The 24,471-nt window shown below is 48.7% G+C and overlaps 1 protein-coding gene across 11 annotated transcripts in view; it reads right to left on the bottom strand.

Annotated features, from left to right (window-relative positions):
- The window catches only part of EIF4G3 (eukaryotic translation initiation factor 4 gamma 3), a 95,647-nt gene that overhangs the window by 49,133 nt on the left and 22,043 nt on the right, over positions 1-24,471 (bottom strand). For 4 of the 11 annotated variants that reach the window (XR_002444513.1, XM_021417728.1, XM_021417727.1 and 1 more), the window contains exons 3-6: positions 23,817-23,960; positions 9,550-9,645; positions 8,144-8,257; positions 5,006-5,038 (exon numbers count right to left, since the gene is read on the bottom strand). Coding sequence is in view for 10 of the 11 variants with exons in the window: in XM_021417728.1 (XP_021273403.1) it covers positions 5,006-5,038; positions 8,144-8,257; positions 9,550-9,645; positions 23,817-23,960 (387 nt within the window). In the remaining variant the exon portion in view is untranslated. Of the gene's footprint in view, positions 1-3,268; positions 3,477-5,005; positions 5,039-8,143; positions 8,258-9,549; positions 9,646-23,816; positions 23,961-24,471 lie in introns of those variants that run through there. The other 7 variants (XM_021417736.1, XM_021417735.1, XM_021417729.1 and 4 more) reach the window with 5 other exon arrangements.

The raw sequence follows: 24,471 nt of genomic DNA, 5'->3' as shown, positions 1-24,471 counted from the left end.
GCTATTTCCAGTTGTGAGGATCAGAAGCAACAAGGTGACTCAACAGCCTCATGGAGAAGGGAAGAATACAAACAGGAGCAGAACAGGACATGGGATTTCCAAACCCAGACCCAAGGCAGCACCCCTGGGCTGTGCAGGAAGCCACAAGCGGACAGTGTAGGTAAAAATACCGCTGCAGAACACTCGACGGCACGCATCTGCTCCCTGCCAGAAAGCCAGGCTTCCCAGCCGTGCCTCCATGGCTGCATTACTAGAAGCAAGGATTAGTTGCACACATTTAATTTTTAATCAGAACCACTGTGGTTGTTTCCATTGGACTTCACCTGCTATTCACTGAGCACAGCACCCTAAATCTCATTTTAATATTTTCTGTCACATAGACTTCAATGACACTTTCTATAGCACTGGCTGGCTTGGGACCATTGGAGCAAGCATTCCCAACCAAAAAGAGATTGCTGATAAAGCTGCCCCCACCAACTTCAGCTGCTTGAATCACGCTAATTTGAGGACTCCAAAGATTTAGTAATTACAAGAAATAAACATTAAAGAATAATCCATCCTTTGACTGAAAAAGACGCAGGATAAGTAACAGGCATGTTAATGGCATCACATAGATCGTTACAAACCTCGTTGTATTGCTGCCTTCCTACAAGAACAAGTTACATCACTGTAACACACAGCAGCACCGCTGTGGGTGATGCACTTAGGATTTTTTAGGGTACAAAATCAGCTTCAAAGTCTGCTGTTCGTATTCCATGTTTCTCTATTTCAGCATGCTACATTTTTCCAGTTCATGCAAGAAGAATAATTTACATTGGACTAAAAAATCCTCGTGTTGGCTCTGTGATGAGTTCATCCCAACAGCTGTCACCCCTCTGCATGGATTGGTGGCAAAAATCCCTTTCTCCATTCCCCCGAGTCTGCATGATGGGCTAAGACCTAGGCTGGAATTAAAAGTTACAGGGTGTCCAAGTCAGGAAAACACTCGGGAAATTACAAACTCTACTGGTGGGCAGGGTCATAACTGGGTCCAAAGAAAGTTTTATGACAGCAGTGTGCTGGAGTACTATCAGCGAGCCCAGCCAGCACTGCGAGCATCTCCTGAAGGGCTGACTTGCCTCACCACGGAGCCTCCTCTTCCAGGTTCTGCCTCCAGCAACTTGGTAAATGTTACGAGACTTATTAACAGCTCACAATTTGTCTTAATATCAATCTACGAATTAACTATTGATTGACAAGCATCACAGAATCATAGGGGTTGGAAGCTACCTCTGGAGATCCCCTAGTCCAACTCCCGTCTAATCCCCTGGAGCAGGATGCCCAGGAAAGCTTCCAGGTGGGTTGTGAATATCTCCAGAGAATGAGACACCCCCACTTCTCTGGGCAGCCTGCTCCAGGGCTCTGCCACCCTCAAAATAAAAAGTTTTTTCTGACGTTCATATGGAACTTCTGGGTTCCAGTTCGTGCCCATTGCCCCTTGTCCTGTCACTGGGAATCACCAAGAAGAGCCTGGTGCCATCCATTTGCCTCCTGCCTTTCAGATGTTTCTAAGTGTTGCTCAGATTCCCTCTCAGCCTTCTCCTCCCCACACTGAACTGCCCCAGGGCTCTCAGCCTTTTCTCATACAGTGGATGCTCCGGGCCCGGATTGTCTCTGTAGCCCTCCACTGGACTCTCCCCAGCAGTTCCCTGCCTGCCTTGAACTGGGGAGCCCAGCACTGGGCCCAGTGCTCCTGATGTGGCTTCCCCAGGGCAGAGCAGAGAGGAGGAGAATCTCCCTCACCCTGCTGGCCACGCTCTGTGCAATGCACCCCAGGGTCCCATTGGCCTTCCTGGCCATCAGGGCACACTGCTGGCTCATGGTCACCCTGCTGGCCACCAGGACACCAGGTCCCTCTCTGCAGAGCTCCGCTCCAGCAGCTCAGCCCCTAGCCTGCACTGATGCATGCAGTTGCTCCTCCCCAGGTGTAGGACTCTACACTCGGTCTTGATGAACCTCATCAGGGTCCTCTCTGCTCAACTCTCCAGTCTGTCCAGGTGTTGTTGAATTGCAGCACAGCCTTCCTGTGTGTCAGCCACTCCTTCCAGTTTTGTATCATAAGCAAACTTGCCGAGGGTGCATCTATCCCTTCATCCAGGTCATTGATGAAGATGCTGAACAAGACTGGACCCTGTACGGACCACCAGGGAACACCACTAGCTACATGCTCCCAGCTAGACTCTGTGCCACAGAGCCCTCTAAGCTCTGCCAGTCCTCAATCCACCTCACTGCCCCCATGTCTATCCCACACTTCCCATGCTTGCCTACAAGGATGTTAAGGGAGACAGTGTCAAATGTCTTGCTGAAATCAAGTTAGACAACATTAACTGCTCTCCTCTTGTCTACCCTGCCAGTCGTGACATCATGGTCAAGCATGATTTCCCCTTGGTGAACTCACATTGACTACTCTCGATATTTCTTCTCTTCCACTTGCTTGGAGATGACACCCATAAGTCTCTTCATCACCTCTCCCAGGGATGGAGGTGAGGCTGACCGGTCGAGTTGCCCAGCTCCTCTTTCTTGTCTTTTCTGAAGGCTGGAGTGACACTGGATTTCCACCACTCTTCAGGCATCTCTCTCATTCCCCATGACCTTTCAGAGACGACAGAGCAATGTTCAGCAATCATTCCGCAAGTCCCCTCAACACTCATGATTGCAGCCCGCCAGGGCCCATGGATTTGCATGTGTTAGGTTTGCCTCAACGACATCTGACCAGATCCTCCTCAACCAAAGGAAAGCCTTCCTTCCTCCAGACTCTCTCTTACCTCCAGGGTTTGGGATTCCTGAGTGCCAGTTTCAGTAGTAAAGATCAAAGCAAAGAAGATGTTCAGCAACTCCACCTTCTCAGCGTCCTCTGTTACCAGGGCACCCACCTCATTCAGCAGCAGGCCCACATTGTCCCCAGTCTTCTTTTTGCTATTGACATACTTAAAGAAGCCCTTCTTCTTGTCCTTGACCTCCCTTGCCAAATTTAATGCCAAGTGGCCCTTAACCTTCCTCACTGCTTCCCTGAATGCCCTGACAATGTTCTTATATTCCTCCAAAGCGGTCAGGTCCTTTTTCCACACCATAAATTTTCTTCTTCCACTTGAGTTTTTCCATGAGCTAACTGCTCATCCATGTGGGTCTTCTGCCACCTTTGCCTGATTTCTTACTCACAGGGATGCACAGATCTTAAGCTTAGACAAAATGGTGCTTGAATGTCAACCAGCCTTCTTGGCCCACTCACCTTCCAACACTCTAACCCATGGGATACCTCCAAGCAGTCCCGGAAGAGGTCAGACTTGGCTCTTCTGAAGTCCAGGGTTGCAATCCTACTTATTGCCTTGTTTCTTCCATGCAAGATCCTGAACTCCACCATCTCATGGTCACGTGCATCCAAGGTTGCCCCCAGCCTTCACGTCCCCTGCCAGTCCCTTCTTGTAAGAACAAGGTCCAGCAGCAATCTCTCCTCATTGACTCGCCCGCCAGCCTGCATCAGAAAGCCATCTTCAGTGTGCTGCAGGAACATCCTCGACTTTGTGTGCATGGCAGTGTTGCTTTTCCAGCCAGCATCAGAGTGACAGAAGTCTCCCACTATGCATTATCAATATCATATAATATCAACACAGAGCTGAAGTTAAGGTCAAGAGCAAAATTACCTAAACAAGATACTCTGTCATTCTGCACATTGCACAGTAATCCTTGCAAACATTCCTCCACCGCTGCCTGTCAATGCAATCCCTTGCCATGCACAAAAATAATTTCTCTCTCTCTCACATGATGTTTGCCTGCAAGCAAATGAAATCCAGCAAATGCCTCATTCTACCCTGTAAGCCTTTTTTTGTGTCCTGCTCTGGAAGAGTGCGTGCCTGCTACTGCTCGCTGAGGCACAAAGCACAAAGCTGATCGGTGTGCCTGTGCGTGTCCCACTCACCTGCTGTCCCAAAGGTGTGCACCGCTCCTGCATCAAGCCCCTCAGACCAGCAGGAGTGATGTGACACCTACAGCTCTCCTGGAACATGCCTTCTGTGACTTAAGCCCATCCCAACATTGCCGGAATTAACTGAATATTTTTTTTCCATTAACTTGGTGCAAACAGAGTTTCTTTCCAAGGAAAGAGAAGGAAGAGTGCCATGGAAATGACTGAGCTGGGAGAGCCCTCCCATACCACTGTGCCTCTCCTCTGCTGCCCAGCAAATCCAGGTGGCTCAGGCCACCTCTATCCCCACTACAAGAGGGAACAAAAACCAGTCCCCAGGGACGCTGACAAAGAGCTTTGGCACAGACCATGCTGGGGTTGTTGGAAAAGACAGCCTTGGACGGGTCAGAACAGAGCTGCATGTCTGTCCAGATCCCTCTGGTATTTCATCCTCCCTACCAACAAGTGCTCCCCTTGGCTTTCGGAACTATTCCTTATTTTTGTTCTTCTTAGTCAAGTATTTCTAATGACGTCCTAGTCATACTATGAATACTACGAAGATTCCTAACGTCTGGATTTCAGATATTGAGGGAAAGAAAAACACTGCGCAATGTAATGATAACAGATAACCAGGCCTATACACAAGGAATGTATGAATTTGAATTTCTGCATTTAAAAAGCAGGATTTTCACAAAGACTTGAACGCTCAGTTCTCATTGATGTCTTCAGCTCAGGCAACATAATCCACTGAGCACTTTCAGAAACGTTAGCTCCTAATCACTTGAAAAGGCAAGCAAATCTCACACATACCTGGCAACCTCTACACGTTCTTCATTCCTATGGAAATGGTGTAAGTGGGGTGGTTAATGAGTGCAGTGACACCAAACAGGAGCTACATGTTACTCTGCATTGCAGGCAGCTTGTTAGCGGGGTTATGTGGGTGCTAGCAGCTAGAACGGGGCTCCGAAGCCAGCCTCCGCCCCGGGTTAGTGGGTGACAGCCTCGGACCACCCCCTCCCCCAGCAGATTAGTTTAGGATGATAATGAAGGGGCAGGGTACTGTACCTGGTGATGGGCAGGTCGAGGCCCCGCTGCAAACTGGGGAAAGGCGGGAGAAACAAACACAAAAGGAAAGGCACAAAGAGTCAGAAACACCACAACGAAACCAAAATGTCACACTCTATGCAAAAATAAACCCACAAGAAAAACCACAAACAGTCAAAGCTTTGCTGCAGGACAGTGACAGACAGGTACTGAGATATAACGGGTGAACGCCGCTGAGGGGAGTGTGCTGCTGTGGAGCTGGCAGACAAACAGCCAAAGCTGCCGGTCGTTTAGAGGTGCTCTGGGGCACGAGCGCAGGCATTCGTTACCCTGGCCGGGAAAAAACTCGAAGCAGTGGTGAAGGTTTTCAGCTGTTTACGGTGGAGGTAAAAGGTTAAAGCAGCTGGCCTCGGAGCCGTTCCCCAGTCCGTACTGGGAGGGGTTGTCACCCCCATCTGAAGGACATGGGTTAAGCCGCGCTGTCCTCACGGGCACTGCCGGCACCGGGAACGGGAGGGCCCTCAGCCCCGAGCGGGGGCAAATTGCCTCCCACTCGCTCGGGTTACACAGGGAGGAAAGCATTCAGAATTTAACATGCTCGGTCAACATTAAAGCATTTTCCAATAATTAACGGGTTGTTAAAATAGAAATAAAAATGAATGCAAGTAATGGAAAATATAAATAAAGATGATAAGGTATCCTCTTTCAGAAGCCAAGTGAGGTATTTCAACTCTTAATTCTCAGCGTAATCAGCAGAATTCTCAGATGAGAACGGGTACACCCATTGGTGACAGCTCCAACAATTAAAGGGAGCAATGAGACTGGGTCCCACAGTGACGTTTCTCTGCGCGGCACTGCGCAGCGGTGCCCCACGTCCCCCTGCTGCTCCAAGGGCTGCCATGGATTCCACGGTAGAAAAGGACTAATGAGAAAAGCGATCAAAACTGACTGCTAATTACTGACTCTTGTAACATGAGATTTTTTCTCAGTCAGAATAAGTGGAGTGGGACTGACTTCCAGCCCTACATCCCAGCTATTTTATTAACATCAAATATGAGAGACAAATATTCACTGGTCCAGCTGATTTTCTCCCTAATAAACATTTTAATCACTCGTTTTCCATGTCTCCAAGAAGCAGTCCCTAATACCGGTGTTCATACACTGCCTCTACCTTCACCTCACTGCAATGTTTGGGTGGAAAGTCAAAAACCTTCAGAAATGAGGAAATATGCATACAGACTGTGACTAACGTTAGAGCTGATACAGAATCACCTGCGCTGACACACCGAATGACATCCCCACCCCTAGCAGGCACTCCTGAACAATCTCCCTCAGCTTTCCAGATAAGAAAAAGCGCGAAGGATTATCAGCTCTTAAGACCAAAGACCTGCTGACCAGCGGCTGCCATGGGAAATGCTGGCCTGCAGGAGCCAGCAGAGACGGATGCACTTTGAGTCCCTGTTCCTCAGGAAGAACTCCTCAAAAAAATGCTGGGTGTTTGAGAAGGAGGAATACTGCTGACCCTGGAAAGGCTGAGAGGGGCCTTTCTGGTGGGGCTGCATGCCCTGCTATATGCCAGTGAAAAATAATTACATCAGACGTATTTTAGAAGCACTAAAAAGAGAATAATGGGATGCAAAAACCTCCTGTTGCTTAAACTGAGGGCCAAAAAGCCTCTCTTATCACTGTTCTGCAATAAAGATTCATTTTCAACAAGAACTGGAAGCTTACACCTTAGGAAGCCAGAGACTATGCCAGTGTGAACAGCAATGTGTTACAAGAAAAAAAGTATAAATAAATAAAAACTAAACCTCAATGTTAGTGAAAAAATACCCTGATGTACTTTGCACTGGTCACCATTGGCTATTATTTTTTTAAAATTTTTTTTTTCTTTTTTTTTTAAAACAATTCAGGTTGACAGGATTCATTCCTCTTAGCAGCTGTAAGCAACAGAACAAACTGTAGTCACTGCCGGCTCGGATTCAAACAGACACTTTGCTCATCCGAGGGCCGTAGGATGAAAGCACAGCTCCTTGGTGAAACCTGGCTGCGGGAGCCTGGGCACGGCCGTTGCCTGCTGGTGGTGGTTCAGCACAGGGCGCACCTATCTGGAAAGAGCCATGGCTGGATGGCACTAATGCCATTTGGGCTCTCTCTCGCCAGCGTGGGCTTTGGCAGACCTACAGTGGGCAGCTGGTGCTGCGATCACCTAACGGGTCGTTTGCAGCAGCATCGAACAACTCGGATTTCACTCTCCTTCCCCCTGCTGGATCTGCACCTTGACATTCCTGCTATCCAGCAGCAACGGCACTAGGAAGCTCATGGGGACAACACGTGAAGCCAGTTGGATTGCGAAGGCAGCTGTCCTGGGAGGAACAGAAAAGCCTGAACCGTGCAATTGCCAATGGCCCTGGGATGCAGAGACCACATGGAGGGAGCTCCGGCCACCCCGGCAGCGTCACCACGGCGGGACGATGGGGCCACGTGTGGGTGGCAGAGCCATCCTGCCGCCTTCCTCTGCCCCCTGCCTCCTTCCCCCGCCACCAAAAAAGAAGGTTAAAACTAAATGAAAAAAATAATAATAATAAAGTAAACCAAGGCCAGAACAAAATGCAAGAGTATCCCAGGAGCGGCCAGTCTTGCATTTGTTTTGGGGTGGGGAGGTGGAATGGAATGTTATGTGCGTGGCTTTTAGTAATGAAGGTGGAAATGGTCACTAGCAGAGCAGATGGTAAAAACTGCATACAGGAAAGTTAAAAAAAAAAAAATGGTTCACGACCACAGAGAAATGGCTGACAACTGCAGGCAAATTCTTCCTCAGTACCTCCTCAGTAACGGCTGAGCCCCTACAGCTTGACATGTTTTTGGCCAAATCTCCTGAAAACGTTATCTGTCGAGCAGAAAACCCAAAGTCACCCTGGTCTCTGTCCTACCAGGTCGGACCCTCCAAACTGCAATTCAACTTTGGATGTTCTGTCGCCATTTAACCTGGCAGGAACTGCCACGGGAGCTCATGCTTTTAGCGAAGAAGCAAACCATTGCATTTCTGTAGATCAGCCAACAAAAAGATGTGGTAAAAAAATAAAGAAATAAAGAAATAAAACAGTGCCATCGGCACAATTGCCTGCAAGAAGGAGTACAGTTTGTTATATTGCTTACAATGCAGTATTTTATCCAGCCTCTTCCAGCCAGGGACCTGTAAACCGGACTCTGTTCCAAAACCTTCCTCCTCTTCCAGTTGTCTGTGCAATGTATTGGCACTGTTCTGCTGGGCTGTCAAAAAAACTGGTTTAGAGATGCAGCTCTTCAGTCAGGTTTTGCTCCAGTTCTAACCATACCAATTTATTTTCACTTTTCAACAGTTAAAGATAAAGAAGTCGAATATACTTACTGAGAAAAGAGCTTTACCATCAGTATCCCACATTACTGATCAGAACAGGGGACTAGGGGAGCAGTGGGATCTGGTGGGGTCCCCAACACAGAAACATCATCAAACCTGGCATTAATTGGCTCACCCATTGCATAGAGGTCAGCAGCTCTCAGAACTAACCCTCCTGCAGCCCCCGGGGGCGGAACCCCCAGGATCGGGGCACACACATCAGTGCAGCCGCATGGAGGGAAGCTAGCCCTGTACTGTACCTGTTAAGTGGGCAAACAGAAGGCTTCTGTCTCGGAGGCTTTCAGTTGCCATGCTTCAGCAGCATTCATCTTACTCTAAAAAGAGAAGAGTGCTGGGAATGGTGCAGTGGTTTTACAGGTAACCTGAAGTGTTGCGACGCATCTGCGGGCTCACAAGAGACGTGGGGACTGCTGCTCCCTCGGCTACCCGAGGCTTTCAGCACCAGAGCAGCATGCTAGCAGGCCTGCAGCATAGGGCTAAGCATGCGATGCCACAGGAGGGTCTCCTGGCACCACGTGGGACTGCACTACGAGCTGAGATTCGCCAATAAGAGCTCAGGGAACCAAAGGCCTGTCGTAGCAGAGCAGTACAAAAAGATTACAGAGGACAACCAAACCTGAAGGCAGATGGATGGGGGCTTACCACAGCAAGATGGGGGGACACAGAAGCTCTACTTCCCATGCGTAAGCACCTACCTAGTGCTAGGCAGTAAATGGTTAGAACTGATCCAGTGGCACTGTTTTGAAGTAAAGCCCACAGGCCACTGGGGACTGAGCGTGGCTGCAGAAAAGTGCTTTCATTTACTGATCTTTGTGCTACCAGTTTAGCAAATACTTCCTTAAAGAAAAAAAAATGAAGAGAAAGACTCTGGTAATGAATCTAATTCTAAAATGAAGTGAACCTGAAAGCAACTATGCTAAAAATAAATCATGTTATTTGAATGCAGATGAGAATTCCTCCATCGCTTCTTTTCTGATAAGGAAAATTATCCTACGAGGACAACGCCTGCATATTCAGTCAAGATTTTCCATTTAGAATGTGCTTCCAGTTCAGTAAAACTGACTTTCCACAGAACTGGCCAAGTGCTGTAGACACACATACACACAGAGAACCACGCAAACAAGGAAGAAAGAAGAGGAAATAAAGCAAAGGTGGGCTGCCTTACCGGCGAGCGGGTCTGAGGCTGGGTGTTCATTGTTTGCGGGGCTTGAGGGTACACCAGCGTGGCTGGAGCTGCATTCTGTCCTGAGGGGTAAGGAGCCTGCCAGGGAACAAGAAAGTAAACACAAGGTGAGCGTACCCAAGGATTTGTGCCAAAAGGTGGGAACTGAACGCATCATCAAGACAGACTGCCGATTACCATCAAGATAAAGACAAGATACAAACAGATTGGGTGATTATGATGGCGAAAGCCTACTCTGTCAAGGATCCAACAATTTACCAACACCACTCAAAATCCAAGAAGTGCCACAATGGAAAACACAGTGACAAGCACACAGCAATGCATCTCTGTCACCAAAACTCTGCGGTCTGGCCCCTCTGGCCACGTAGTTCCCAAAAGGTTACTCGGAACCTGTTTCTAAGGAGAGCTGGAGCCACAGGCATTGCCGCCAAATCCTCCAAAATCCACAACAAGTAAGTTCAAATGCATTTACTACAAGCCACTGCATATATTTGCAACACAATGAACCACCGAAATCGTTACAGCTGTAAGACAGACCATTGGTTGTGTAAATTTTCATAGTTCCACTGATTTCAATGGGCTATAACAATTTGTACTACCAGATGCTCACCCCCCGTGTTATTTGCCCAAAGTAACAATGAACCGGAGCTTTAGAGCTACACCAATTAACATTTTAACAAGACATTCCTCCTTTCTGAGGATGCTTTTTTGGCATACTTTTTCTTAAAAAAAAAATAATAACTATAATTATAGCTTACCTTTTCTTTAAATAATAATGTCGTAAAGAAAAAAAAAAAAGAAACTTATGCAACGGTAGTTCCACAGCTATCAAGACAGGATTCACAGCATGGTGTGGTGATCCAGCATAAAGCCTGAAGCTCAGTTGCAGGCAAACAGCGCAAACAGCGGTGCAGGAACAGCACAGAGCCCTGAAATGCAGTGCTGTAAACCTTCTGAGATAGCAAATCATGCCAAGGGTAAGCAGGCCTGCCCTGGCCTTCAAGGGAGGATCAGCCAGCCCTTACAAGGTGTAACAGGAGTTTTACTGATGGCTGATTGCGGACGAATGGGGGAGAGGAAGAAGTCTCCCTTGTGCAGAACACATGTATTTCTCATCTCCCAGACTCGACATGCATCATGCTGCCTGGCCCCAGGCTGCCCTTCTTCCTGGAGAGCAATGCCTGCAAATCCCCTTCGCTTTCTCCTCCTCCCTTTCAGCTAACCCTGCTCTGCTGTGCTGCTGTTCATCTACTTGCTCACCCTGCAGAAGAAATACTTTTCAGCCATCCCATGCATTAGGAAGGAAGAAACAAGCTGACCAAAGAAAAGCGTGCAAGAAATGAAGCTCAGCTGAGTCTGAGCCCCGAGCCACAGACCCCCCTACCACTCAAAGCAACGCTGGCTTACGTCACAGCAGATACAGGTGTGTTTCGGAGCAGGAAAACTAAGCATACTCCAACAGCAGTCCCATTCCAAACACCTCCGACACTGTGGAACACAGCCAAACTTCATCACTGAGCAAAACCCAAGTACAAGCACACAAACACTGAAGGACAGGGTTCTCACTGCACAAGCTAACTCAGGAGGACACTGTTATTTTCCACCTGATTTCTGCATTGCTTTTTGGGTCAGAGAGATAATAGAAATCCCTGTCTCCAAGTATATCATTAGATCTTAGCTGTGAATGTAGAATATCGGGTGGAATATTTAGCTGAAAAACATTATTCTGCAGCAGCTCATATCAACACAACAGAGAAGATTGGGCCAAGAGCCACGAAATGGTTTCATCAGCTCCTGCTCTGGCAGAAGCAACCTCCGGCAGGCTCAATGCTGCCCTCCTCCTGGGCAGCTCACCTTGCCCAATCCTCTCAAGCCAGTGTTTCCTTCCCTTCTTACCACTGGCAAAGCCTCTAATTCACGTTAACAAGTCATTTGCAAAAAGCCTTCTAGTTTTTGAGATGTCAGATGCAGCATCAAATATTTTCCCCCTTTATTTGACAAGTGTGATTCTGCTTGAGCTGTTCATGTCATGCTGTATAATAAACACTATCTCACACATCTCACAGCAGTAACGGCACTGCAGTGAGGGCTCTTACCACGGTGCAGAACAATTGAGCCCTAATGAGATGCAGAGAAAATGGTGTCTCTCTGCCTTCCATCTAGAGAAGTCCTGCAATTGTGTTACCTTGCTCCTGACCTTCTGCCCACTATGACATTAAGGCTTCTTCTCCCCTGGGAGGACCAATAGCTCCGTGTCCATCTGGGTGCTCTCCTCACATCCTGCACGACAGAGACTCCCATGCCTGCCCTGTACCTCAAGAGAAGAGGCCTTACCCCAGACTGCTCCAACCACTCCTCCCAGCGTAAAGGGGGAAATATCAGGTGTTCCTCCCCTTCTTCAGGCCCAAGAAAACATGCTTTCTTCAGGCTTAAATTGCATGCAACAGAAGAAAGCCCAGGTTAGATACTACTTCCACGCTACCACCACCATCCCAACCCACCTCCAAACAGGAACTCCTAAGAACGGAAGAGCAGCTAACGCTAAGCCTAAAAACCTGACATTTAGCAGCACAACTGCAAAGCAGGCACTTAAAAATGCAGCGCCACATTTAAATACAGCCATCTCATTGATAACAGATGTCATTTCTGACACTTGCAAGGCTCAGGCAAACACAAGACGCTGCAGCAGAGCATTCAATTTGTTTAAGCATTTAAACCCTATCAGAGCCAGTATAGCATTAAGTTATAAAAAAAAAATCACACAAAAGCTTAAACAGCAGCCGCTGAAGGGCTCCTCCTGCTATTAATCTGTCATCAAAACAAAGTAATGTTTTGGGCAGCCAGCGCTGTTCCCAACCAAGATACCTGATAGCTCAGCTGAAGCGCATCTACACCCATGCACACAGCATGGACAGCAAACAGGAGGAGCTGAAAGCCAAGGTGCACCAGGCAAACTACGACGTAGTTGCCATCACCAAAATGCAATGGAAACACTCTCACAACTGCAGCGCTGCAACAGAGGGCCACGGGCTCTTCTGGAGGAATAGGCAAGTAAGGAGGGCAGTGGTGTGTCCCGGTATGTGAGAGAGTGTTTCAATTCTGCAGAGCTCGGGGTTGGGAATGTCATGTCCCTGTGGGTAAGGGTCAGGAGAAGGCCAACAAGGTGGACATGCTGGTGGGAGCCTGTTACAGACTGCCCGACCAGAATGAGGAGGCAGATGAAGCATTCTATGAGCTTCTGCTGAGACTCTGGGAAAAAGAGTTTGCCATCTTTGGAAGACAGGGCAGGCAGCTTGAGAAGAGTACAAGGACATCACTAGGATATGCACAGAGAAAACTGGAAAGGTGAAAGCCCAGCAAGAACTTAATCTAGACACCATTAGTAAAGATAATAAAAAATGTTTTTACAAATACGTTAACAGCAAGAGGAGGGTCAAGAAGAATCTCCATCCTTTACTGGATGTGGTGGGGAACATTATCACTGAGAACAAGGAAAAGACTGAGGTTCTCAAAGCTTTCTTTACTTCTGTCCTTAATAATCAGACCAGTTATCTTCAGGGTACTCAGTGCCCTGAGCCAGAGGGATGGAGAGCAGAATAAACCCTCAAATTCAGGAGGAAACAGAGACCTGCTGCTCCAGCTGGACTGCCACAAGTCCACAGGGATGATGGGATCCACCCAGGGGGTGGAGGGAGTGGGTGGAAGTGGCTGACAAGCCGCACTCCATCACTTATCAGCAGTCCTGGTCAGCGGGGGAGGTCCCAGATGACTGGAGACTTCTAATGTGAAGTCCATCTACAAGAAAGGCTGCAAGGAGGATCCAAGGAACTACAGGTCTGTCAGTGTGATGTGAATCAGGGAAGGTCACAGGTCTTCAGTGAGCTCACACAGCAGGTGCAAGGCACCCTGAGGATCAGGCCCGGTCAACATGGCTTCATGAAAGTCAGGTGCTGCCTGACCAACCTCATCTCCTTCTGTGACCAGGTGACTGCCTGGGGTCACGGGGAAAGGCTGCAGTCTACCTAGACTTCAGCAAAGCATCTGACTCTGTCTCCCACAGTGTTCTCCTGGGGAAGCTGCAGCCCATAGCTGGGACAGGTGCCTCTTTGCTGCGTAAAGAACTGGCTGAGGGCCGGGCCCACAGAGTGGTGGTGAATGGAGTTACATCCAGCTGGCGGCCGGTCACAGCGGTGTTTCCCAGGGCTCGGTACTGGGGCTCGTCCTGTCTGCTATCTTTACTGATGACTTGGATGAGGGCACCGAGTGCACCCTCAGAAAGTTTGCACATGACACCACGTTGGGAGGAAATGTCCATCTGCCTGGGGGTGGGAAGGCCCTGCAGAGGGACCTGAATGTAACAAACATAAAAAAAACGTGCTTCGTAACTCTTACACAACAACACATGCTTCTCTCTGGCATGCTTCAAGCCAGATGGAGGTGTGCCTTAGCTGGTATTTGCGTTAAAAAGCATAATGGGAAAAGAAAAAATAAGTGCTTTGTAGATACCTGCAGTACGCGGTAGTCTAAAATACTACCAAAACAAGCATCAGAATAAATCACAGCAATCCATCGCCTTGCAGACAAGTAGGCTGATTAAAAGTATTGCATGTATTCATCTGTCAAAAGGACTTTTCCTGCGCCAAGCATTTAAATAGGTACACAAGGTAATTATAATCATATTCAGTCATGCTGGAAATGTGCGGCTTTTAGGCACCATGGCTGAAACGCTGAGCATGAGGTGAAGAACGGAAGAGATGCTCCAAAAATTCCCTAAATAAATTACCATAGAGGAGAAGGCTGGGAAACAAATTTTGCTCCGCATACAAATCCTGCTTCAGAAGCCATCTACGTGCTGGCACTGAAATCCCTGAAGGTCAGCAGCTGCAGCACCCTGAGCTGGAACAGAACAGACGGCTGCGGAGCTGCTCCACTTCCAAGGCAGAGCGATTCGCTTTCCTGAAGCTTTCATCTTCATGATTCTATGTTTGAAATGTCGCCATCCATGGGGGGAAAGACGATAATATTTGTGTTTATGTATTCCAGCAGCTTGCTGGGGAAAACCCTTCCCATGTTTTTTGAGCAGAGCTCTGACTTCAGGCTGCTGACTGCACTAAGCAAAAAATAAAACAAGAAATTGTCGCTACCAACAAAACAAATGAAAAAAGTTATTCTTAGATCAGCTCCCGAGCTGGTTAGTAAACACTGTGCCTGCTGCGTAACATGACGCCCTCAGTACTGACTGTACTAGGAATAAACAGGCAAAGTACACACATCAGGTTCAGAAAGAGCTGAGTCACGCAGCTCTCTGCCTCCGGCAGCCAGTGAACATTTTTCTTGCTGGAACAAAACTCTCACATCCCCAGGCAGAAAGGTGCTGCTCCTGAGCCCCCCTTGCCTTCGGCAGCCCAGTGAGATGTGCCTGGAGTTCAAGCTCTGTCACCGCTCCCTGGGCCATCTCTCTCAGCTTGCGGAAGGAGTTTGGATGGGTCTATATTTACTGAAGTTACGTAGCAGGAGGAGAAACGGTCTTGCAGCTCCAACACATGACCGTGACTCAGGAGCCTGCTGCTGTCTCCTTCTCTGTCACTGATCCCCAGCCTGACCTTGGGTGAGAAAAACCTTTGGACTTCCAGTTACTCACCGGTAACAACAGCAGCAGCCGCGCTCCTCGCTGGGGTGAGCTCAGCTGAACACCAGCAAAATGCTTTCATCTCTTTGGGAGGAACAAAACATGCTATAATTATACGAAGGCAGCCCTCACCTGCCCCTGAGCAAGCCCAAAGGCCCTTCTTCCTGAGCTGGAGGATGACAACCCAGCCCATGGCAAGACAAGACACCTCTAGGCCACTCCAGGTGGGCACAAAGTAACCCCAGACTGATAAAGTCTTACACCAGCTCCCTGCCACAAAACCTAACTGCTCCAGGAGTGAGAGACAAGACAGCACAAGATCGCTGCACGCCTGCCTCCTTCTCTTGCCCTACTTTTAGGAACCAGACTCAGTTCCCCCTCCAGCTGCTGAACTGTTTTCCTGGAGGAAAACCACAAGAGAGGCTTCGGGCCGGCTGTACGGACGCAGCAGTGCTCGAGGTTGCTCTTCAGCACAGAAAAGCCTCTTAGAAAGCTTTCCCCTGGGCCGCCGGCCTGCACGGCAGCAGTTTGGCCTCGGCTGCAGGTGGAAATCCCTGCAGCAACACAAACGATTGCTCGGTTCACAAACACAAACGGATGCCAGCAGAGACGTGGCTTGTAATCCTGAATCATCCTTTGTTTCGTGAGTTGGTTCTAATCTGCCCACCCACAGCCGAAACACTTTACTACCTGAATGACTGCAAGAGTGCTTTGCTCTATAATCAGCAGTTCCTCAGCGTTTCAGCCCTCAAAATTAAGAGGATAATCATTTAAACACCATCTCTCCTGTTCTACCTACAGGTCGCTGCAGTATTCCTTCAGACGGCTGCTCCTACAGTGGAGCACCTTGATTTCTCTCAACCTTCAGCTTTGGAACTGCCTCAGTTTTAGGCTAAGAAAGGTGTAAACTGCCATGAACTCGCATGCCCCCACAATAAGCTGTCCTGCTCCCTCCCAAGCCAAGCCTGCACTCTTTCGGTCGTACACCAATAAACACGGGCCATTCCTGCCTACGCACTCCTAGCTCCTATTTACAATGATACTTCAACTGCAGATAGTCAAACACAACATCAGGGTGTTCTGTTTAAAGAGAGAGCCCCACTCACAGCTCCGTGTTCAAATATGAGATTCTTCGGTACAGCACATAGAGAACTTCTCATTTTCATCAGCTCATTTGCAAATGATCCAGCATCGCTGAAATCAGCTCATCCTCATCATGGCACCCTGCCTTCCAGAGAACTCTCCATGCTGGGAAGCATTGGGAAGCAGCAAACTCAGTCTTTAGAAGGATAAAAATATCCTGACCCAAGAGGAATTACTTCTTTCACAAGCGTGGCTCAACCTTTGTTATCTTTACTGCTCTGCAGCAGTTTATCTCAGGGTATCTCATCTGTGTCATTACCATCCCCGCTCAATTTTTAGCGACCTTTTTATGGCTTTGTATGATTTAGCAGCACACTTTCGAGAGAGCAAATGCAGTGAGATGAACAGGCAAGCAGAGCCCCAGGCAGCAGGCACGGCTCTACAGGCACTTCTCCTACTTCAACACCAAAAATCACATTCCCACTGAGGGAAGAAGGCGAAGAAAACACAGTTTCCTGTTCCCTCGACAAAGGCTGTTTGTGCAGAGGGCACACAGACACAAGATATGCACTCTTTTCCTTCCTGCTTAAGACACTGTGGTTACTATTCCTGCAGAGATGTTACAAAGGAGGAGGGTGAAAGGGGAAAGCAAGACAAAGTGTCCCTGTTGGACACTCTGCCTCCCAGGAGTTCTGGCTTACCCCGTGTTTTTAACTGCCATACACACTGCCATCGCAGTTCTTTTCTCAGCATCCATACTGCTGAAGGCAGGCAGCCCTCGACACAGCGCTTCGAGCAAAGGTAAACTCAACACACAGCTTTGGGAAGCAAAGGATAACCGCTAGGCTTTCTGTTTTAAAAAATAAAAACAATGAGGCATCCTAGCTGTTAACCAGATTCCAGTGCAGTGCTGGAATGTCATTCTGTGACACTGAGATAGATGTCCTACCTAGGGCAGAGCGGCTACTCACCATGGCCATCACAGCCATACAGAACGTTACCTGGCCAAGTTCAAAACTACTGTTAAGGAAGGCATGAGGGCAGGGATAATGCCACAGCAGATTATCATTTTATAACATCTGTAAGTACCGATGTGGATTGAGTTGGCTTCTTACAGAGGGTGAAACGCCAGTCTCCATCCGGAGTGTGGCACATGCACTGGAACCTGGGGGTGATCTGGTCATGGCCATGATGTAATCAAGTGAACTGCTATTTTCCATAATGAAGGTACTCACAACATTGTGAGTTAGGGGGAGAAATTCCTACACCTCCCCTGTTGGAAGCAGACCTGGGACTGAGCAGAATACCTTGAGTTATGCAGTGCTTTCCACTTGTCCTGCCTTTACAATCTTGTCACAATTTAAGGAACACAAACTTTGAGGACAACCGCTTTTGCTCAGGAGCACAACCTGCAGCCATCTGGGAGCCCTGCTCTGTGCCTTTCCCCCTAGCTTCCTCCCGTGGCCAACAGAAAGCTGTATCTGAGCGCCCGATGGCATGGGACATCACCTGACAGTACGATGGAAAGGACATCAGCCGTACATTTGGTAACAGCCCAATTTGGTAACCAGCACAACCAGTTCTGGAGCATCAGGCAGACCAGGAGGAGAACACTCGGGTGGGATCTCACTGATGGGACAGCACAGAGATGACAGAGCCGGACTCTCCTCAGTCGCATGCCTCAGGACAAAGGGGAACGGTCACAAACTGAACTACAAGAAATTCTACATCAATATAACAAAACCAGGTCGTTCAGGTTGTGGAGTCCCCATCCTGGAGAAGCTCAAGCCCCAGCAGCCTTGGCACACAGCCACCTGCTCTCACTGCCCGGCCTGCAGCTGGTGCCGGCCCTCTGCAATTCCCAGAGGACAGCAGCTGTCCGAGAGCTCCGACTCTGAAACCATTTTTAGGAAGAGTGCCGAAGTCACTTGCTGGGTTTTCACAAATTCAAAGAACACGGCTTTGTCAGAGAGGCTCTGTAGTGTCAAACCACTTGAAAATCTTTTCTAGCTAGCAAACAAACTCGTTTCTCCCAAGATTTATCTGGTTGCAAAGATATTTTTGCCCTTTCTGTTTACAAACGCAGACTGTGCAAAGCTCTGACTTTTGTGCTGACTCCAGTGTTTATGAGGACATAGTGCCTTCTGCAACACATTGTGTTTGCTTGAAAACGACATCTTTTTCTGGAGCATGCAAGAAAACATCAATTAAATTGCACGGAACAGAAGGTGTTATTAGAGAAGGAATACCAGAGTAAAAATTATTAAATGTAAGAAAGTGGCAAGTCACTTCATGTTATTTTGTCTCATGTTACCAACAAAATTTGTTTCAACAAGTGGGAAAGTCTGAAAAGCATCAAAATAAAGCACAGCACAAGTGACTGTGACAACAGAAAACGTGTACAAAAACCTCCTGAAGAGAGGGGGCTGTGACACACTAGAGAGAACTCTTCCACTAGATTGTGCGGCCAGGACGCCTGCTGGGTGAGCTTTGCATTCAAACCACTAAGTCTGCAGCAGGGAGTTGGGCCAAGGATGACTCCAAGCCAGGGCAGCTTACACCTGAAAGCAAGCAAGCTCAAACAGGAGGAGAAAAACTCCGATCTTTGCCTGCTAGCCACCCACGACCACGGTATTGACCGCTGCTCTGGCAGCAAGGGGTGGCTCTGCAGACAGACCTCATCCTGCCCAGGCGCAGTGTTTGTACCGCAGCCCTTGCTGTGCACAGGCAGGTGATCACGTTGTAAGAGATTCTCCTCCTTCCTTATTAGAAGAAAAAAAAAGGCTATTTTCAGTCCCTCCCAAGTGCACCAATATTAATGCCAACTCATTCATCCCATCTGCATTGTGGCTTTGAAAAATTAACTGTTTCCAAGGCTAAATAGTTATGGAAGTTAATGGCATCGGTGTGCACATGAAGCAGTATTGCACCTTTCCTGCTGTCCCAGAGCTCCTTTCCCCCAAAGCCTGCAGCTCTTCTTAAACACAGCTGCGTTCCCCAAATTCAAAGTCAAAACTAAGGAGGTAAAAGGCATGGCAATTCATCAAAACTACGGAGAGATGTTATAGGAGCAAACATTCCCAGCACTGTTAACTCCATCAAAATGCTCCTAATCCTATTACAAAACACAGAGTCCAGCCACCCTTCCACCAGGCCTTCTGCACAAAGGCCAGAAGAAGATTATGCTTCTCCGGGTGCATCAGCTATGAAATAACTCACCGTTTCAGACCTCCACCTGCAGCCATCTACTCCTCGCAAGCTCAGAAGCAGCAAGCTGTGTTACAAACAGAGTATTGCAATGAGTATGTTGCAGGGTATGTTGTTTGCATGCCAAGAGAGCAGCTACATCAGTGATCTTTATCTCTGTTATCCGCTATGGACAGAAGACCCGTTACTTCATTAAAAGCATCTAAAATCTAAACTGATGATGGGAGGGAAATACTGAATAAACCCCATGGTTACAACAGAGCTCCAGCTCCCACAGAAAGGAGCCAAGATAATAAAGAAGGGGTGTGGGGACTGCCTATAACATGCCACAGATGGCACGCAGACACGCTGCCTGGCGCAGCTTCCCAGGCCATAAGATACCAAGGAATGTCTCACTGCTGTTACAAACGCTAATTTCACGATGGTGACATTTTTGAGGACCAGAATGAGACCACAAAACTCTTTTCACTTAAGGCAAAGAACCAGATGGTAACAAGCTTCAGCTAGTACAATCTGTTTTGGATTTAAATCAGCCACCTAGAAGTCAAGGTCTCCATATACCAGGATCCTGAGAATTCAGCTCTCTGCACTTCTGTTTTCTGTGAGTGTATCTCGAAGTTGTTACAAATGGATAAGGCATTATTAAACACAGCTGTCAATGACTCCAGCAGCTTCAGAGGAAGGTCTCATCGGATACCATGGGTCGCTCAGCGGTGCCAGCCCAACAGTAGCTGTGGGCACAGAGCACTGATCTGCCAGTGCACAGTGTGCTTGGAACAAGACCCGAAGCTTTCATGATTACAGATGAAACTCCAGGCCATTTGCTCTAAGAGTTGCTGGTTGGTGCTTACACACTGTCATGCTGTACTAAAGGAATCCCTCAGCACACACATCAGAGCCCGCACTTCAAAGCTAAAGCAGAGAAAGCAAGGCGTCTTCTTTGGAACACCGTTTCTGAACTGTTCCGCCATTGTGTTCCTTCATTTCGCACACCAGAATCCACCACACTTGTCCCCTGGGATCCTTCACAATGCTCCAAGGCTTTGGGGAGGAAGACAGAGTGGCCGTGTACTGATGCCCCAGCTGTGCATGCTGCCTCCTGCCTGCAGGAGCCCCTCTTCCTCCTCCCATCGCTCAGTGGACAGAGGGAAGCACTCTTCTGCTGTCTCCTTCCAAGTCCCAGTCTGGTTGCTTCAGAAGAGCTCTGCTTTATTGCCATTCCCTTCGCAAGGCACGGCTACGCAATAAATTACTGCAACGCAGAGCCGGAGCAGGCTGCAGATTTACAGCCCCTCAGCTGCTTCGTGTTAACGGTCCGTGTGAACACCGCGCTGCACAGCCTCACATCCAGCATGGGATCAGCATGCTCTGGCAAGCACTACCCCACAGCGCCCTGCACATCATGCCCTACCTGATCCCAGCAGAACTTGCTGCGGTTGCCATGCCCAGGGAGAAACTTATTTGCTGCCTTTTGCTGATTTATCCTTTTCTCTGCATGCTGAGAAGGTCTCAGATGAGTCCCTCTGGACAGCTGCAGCCCAAGCAAGGAGGCAGGGCTGTGCCACTCCTCTCTGCTGCACAGGGCCCACGACACACAGCGGAGATGTGAGATGTTGTGTCCGCGTGGCCACATCTGCCGTAGCATCACTGCAGCAACATGTTCTGCACATTCCTGAATGCCAGCAGAGCTCGGCACATTCCGGAGCAGCGTGACTTCAAGGCCCTGGAATTTGGGAAGCGGAGGGAAGCAGCAGTGCTGCCTCTTGCTGTGGGAGCGATTCTCAGCACTGCCAAGCTCTTCTCATCATGCTGCAGAACTAATTCTGAAGGGCAGCGCAGTGCCAGAGGCGGGTCACTGCAGAATTTGAACAGCAAGCCTCTCTCCTGTTTGGCTGCATTAAGTGGAAAAGGCAGAAGAGTAAGCGAAAGAGACACCCAGCCACAGCAGCGCACAGCCATCTGTTTCTGTTCATTTAAATGAAGGTGAAGGAAAGACAGCAACAGAAGTACCACATCCATCCACACCTGGCTCTTCTTTCCACAGCAGACATTAACTGCCGTCACAGCCTGTGCCACTCCAGCCATGCTTCCCCAGGCCCAGCGACCTCTCCGTGCCACGCTGGGAGCTCATCAGAGATGTCTGCAGGCCTACAAAGCGGTTCTGCTGCCTTGGCACCCCAAGTTTTGTACAGGGAGCGATCCCTTTGCAGAGCGCTGGGCTGACAGCATCGGAGCAGTCTGCAACCACACAAGTGACGTGCACGCTAGCACTGTGGCAAAGTGGTTTTTATGTCTCAGTACCTGAAGCCCAAAAGCATGTACACTTCTTCATCCACCACTGCCTACACAGCTGACCCTACCCTGAAAAGACTCGGTTTTAAGAATACTCCTGAAGTCATGGGTCTGGGGAAAAAAGAATGATGCCTTAATCAGATTCTTACCCAAACGAAGTGCTCTGCTCCTTACTGTCTTTGTTGCTCTCCAATCAAGAAAACACACATCAGGCACAACTGGAAAATGCAAAGACAACCTCTGCTCAGCCAGGAACGGCATGGGCTGTGGAGATATGGGGCAGTTTGTGAAACGCTACCTTGCTGTGGTAGAACTCTGGAATAAACCATTCATCAGAGTCCCATGTCAGTTCCAGGCCCTCTATCTCAAAAGGGAAACAGCAGGAATTCAGGGGTCCGAACAGATGAAAAGAACCATTATAGTACAGAGAAACATTCGTGTGATGAGACATTTAAAGGACTGTTGATTGTTTACCCAAATGAAAGCCATGACAATCATGAAGTCATGACAGAATTTCCCCAAAAATGTGGTCTGGAAACAAGAGGCTTCCACTCACCTCATTTCTTAACGCAAACACAAGAGGGCATTTAGCGAAACCCACAGGAGAAAAATGATAGATGCAATAAAAAGGTAACGCTTCCTCCCAACACCCCACTAAGCCGGAAAATTGGTTACCATGATATACCACTGTAACTCAACATTTGACGAGAGTTGAAGTGAGCTACAGGGGAGAACGCTTAGATTTCTAGTGTTCAAAGAAAAAAAAAAAAAAAAAAAAAAAAAACAGAACAACCACACACCCCAGCCTTCAAGTTGATCCAAAACCCTAGCAGCTCAGTGTACAGTCAAGCACGTGCTAACAACGAACTGATACCACTACTGCTGCTGTTCTGCCACCAAACCCCAGCTTTGTGGCACCACTGCAGGAGAAGTGCCCCGACCTCGTGTGGCTGAGCCCAACACACCTCACGCCCCTGCAGTCCCCACAGCCCACGGAGCAGTGCTCCCTTGCCCAGCAGCAGGGCCTGCCTCGTGCCAGCAGGGGACATGCAGCCCCCAAACCCCAGGGAGGATGCAAGGCCAGGGCACTCCCGCCAGCAGCAGCGTGGTGACACAAGCCGGCTGACGCTCATTTCCGAGAGGATAAGAGCCAGCAGAACAGGAAACGAGCGTTTTCCCGGCTGGCCAGGGCGCTGATCTGGCATGCAGCCCGCCGTCTACGTATGCAATGACTCAACAGGAAAATATTAAGGGAGGAAAAAACTTTGATTAGAGTTTTCTTGTTAAGAAGCTGCCTAGAACGTCCTCTTTCTTCCCCTCTTATCTATTACGATTAGCTTCCCTCTGTTGACGATGTTTACCAGGAACGAGCTCCGTGATCCACGACACAAGCCGGCCGACACATGGGGTTTGCTCTGCAGCCCCGCTGTGCTCTTCAGCTCAGCCTTCAAACCAGAGACTTCCTTACCAACAGCCACGCAGCAAAAGCGCAAGGGACTGCTCAGAGACCGCTGACTAATGCCCGCAAGCTACTTGTGATCATGACTAGATACTTCAGCCTCTAACTTCCCACTTCATAAAAGACGAGTATTCGCACATTTTCAAACACGACCACAGGTTTCCAGTTTTTCCACCAAGCGCCGTCAGACATGCATCACTAAGCTTTATCTAGAATGCAGAACATCGAGGTGAAGTGTTCCTCGCATGACCTCATTTGTTTTCACACATCTCACAGTCTGAAAGGTCAGTTGGGGTTTAATATTTCACCCAAACTGAAGAGGCTGGCAGGAAGAGCAGAAAGCTCATTTCCCCCGGCATGGCCGTTGCCACCAGCTCACTGCAGCATGCAGCTGTCCCCAGCCCATCCCAGCGTGTCACCCCACCCAACGGCCTGTCCTCATCAGCCAGATTGAGGTGGCCTTCCACCAGCCTTTAGTGAGCACAGACAAGACAGATACATTGAATTTGAGCAGCAAAGCCAAGAACTAGACAAGAGGAAAAGAGGGTGGCTGGGAACATGCCGCTCCGGTGCTCTTACCTGTGAGAGCCCTGGGGACGACGTGTGTCCCGGTGGCGTTGCAGCAATATTTGGGTGTCCCTTATTTATTTCATGTGCAGTGTAAGGGGATGGGGCAGGAGGACCCGGCTGTCTTGCTACTTGTGTTACCTGTGTGGAGATAAACTGTTAGTAAAACAGAACATTAGTAATCCAATCCGTAGAGATGCTGTACTCTTCTTAAGAAAGCAGCTAGCACCATACCATTATTATCATTATTATTTTTAGTGAAACGCTGTACAAGTCAATTCATACCGACGAGGAAACTAGGAAAGGACCAAAAACCAAGAGCACCAGCTGGAGCCACTGGGGAAATGCAAAGGAATGCTCGGGCCACGCTGCGCAGCACCACTCTGGCTCCAGGCTGCAACCTTCCCAGCCTCCCGTGACACGCCGTACCCAACACACTGATTCTGCAAAGGGCTGCACATCACCTGAAGGGCAGGAGCAGAGCCCTGGCTCTCCATCTCCAGCTGAGCATGAGCACCAAGCGGCAAGACAGCGTGAAAGCAGAAGTCACAGAGTTCAACTACATACTTTCCCAAGTCACACTGTTACGTTCCAAATATTGATGCATTCTTAAACATTACTTCGAACCCTGAAACATCTGCACTGTCAACAAGAGCGATAATGTGCA

Source organism: Numida meleagris, chromosome 20 (assembly GCF_002078875.1).
Source record: "Numida meleagris isolate 19003 breed g44 Domestic line chromosome 20, NumMel1.0, whole genome shotgun sequence".
Classification (NCBI taxonomy): domain Eukaryota; kingdom Metazoa; phylum Chordata; class Aves; order Galliformes; family Numididae; genus Numida; species Numida meleagris.
The sequence above is the reverse complement of the archived record's forward strand: the minus strand, read 5'-3'. Positions and strand labels throughout refer to the sequence as shown.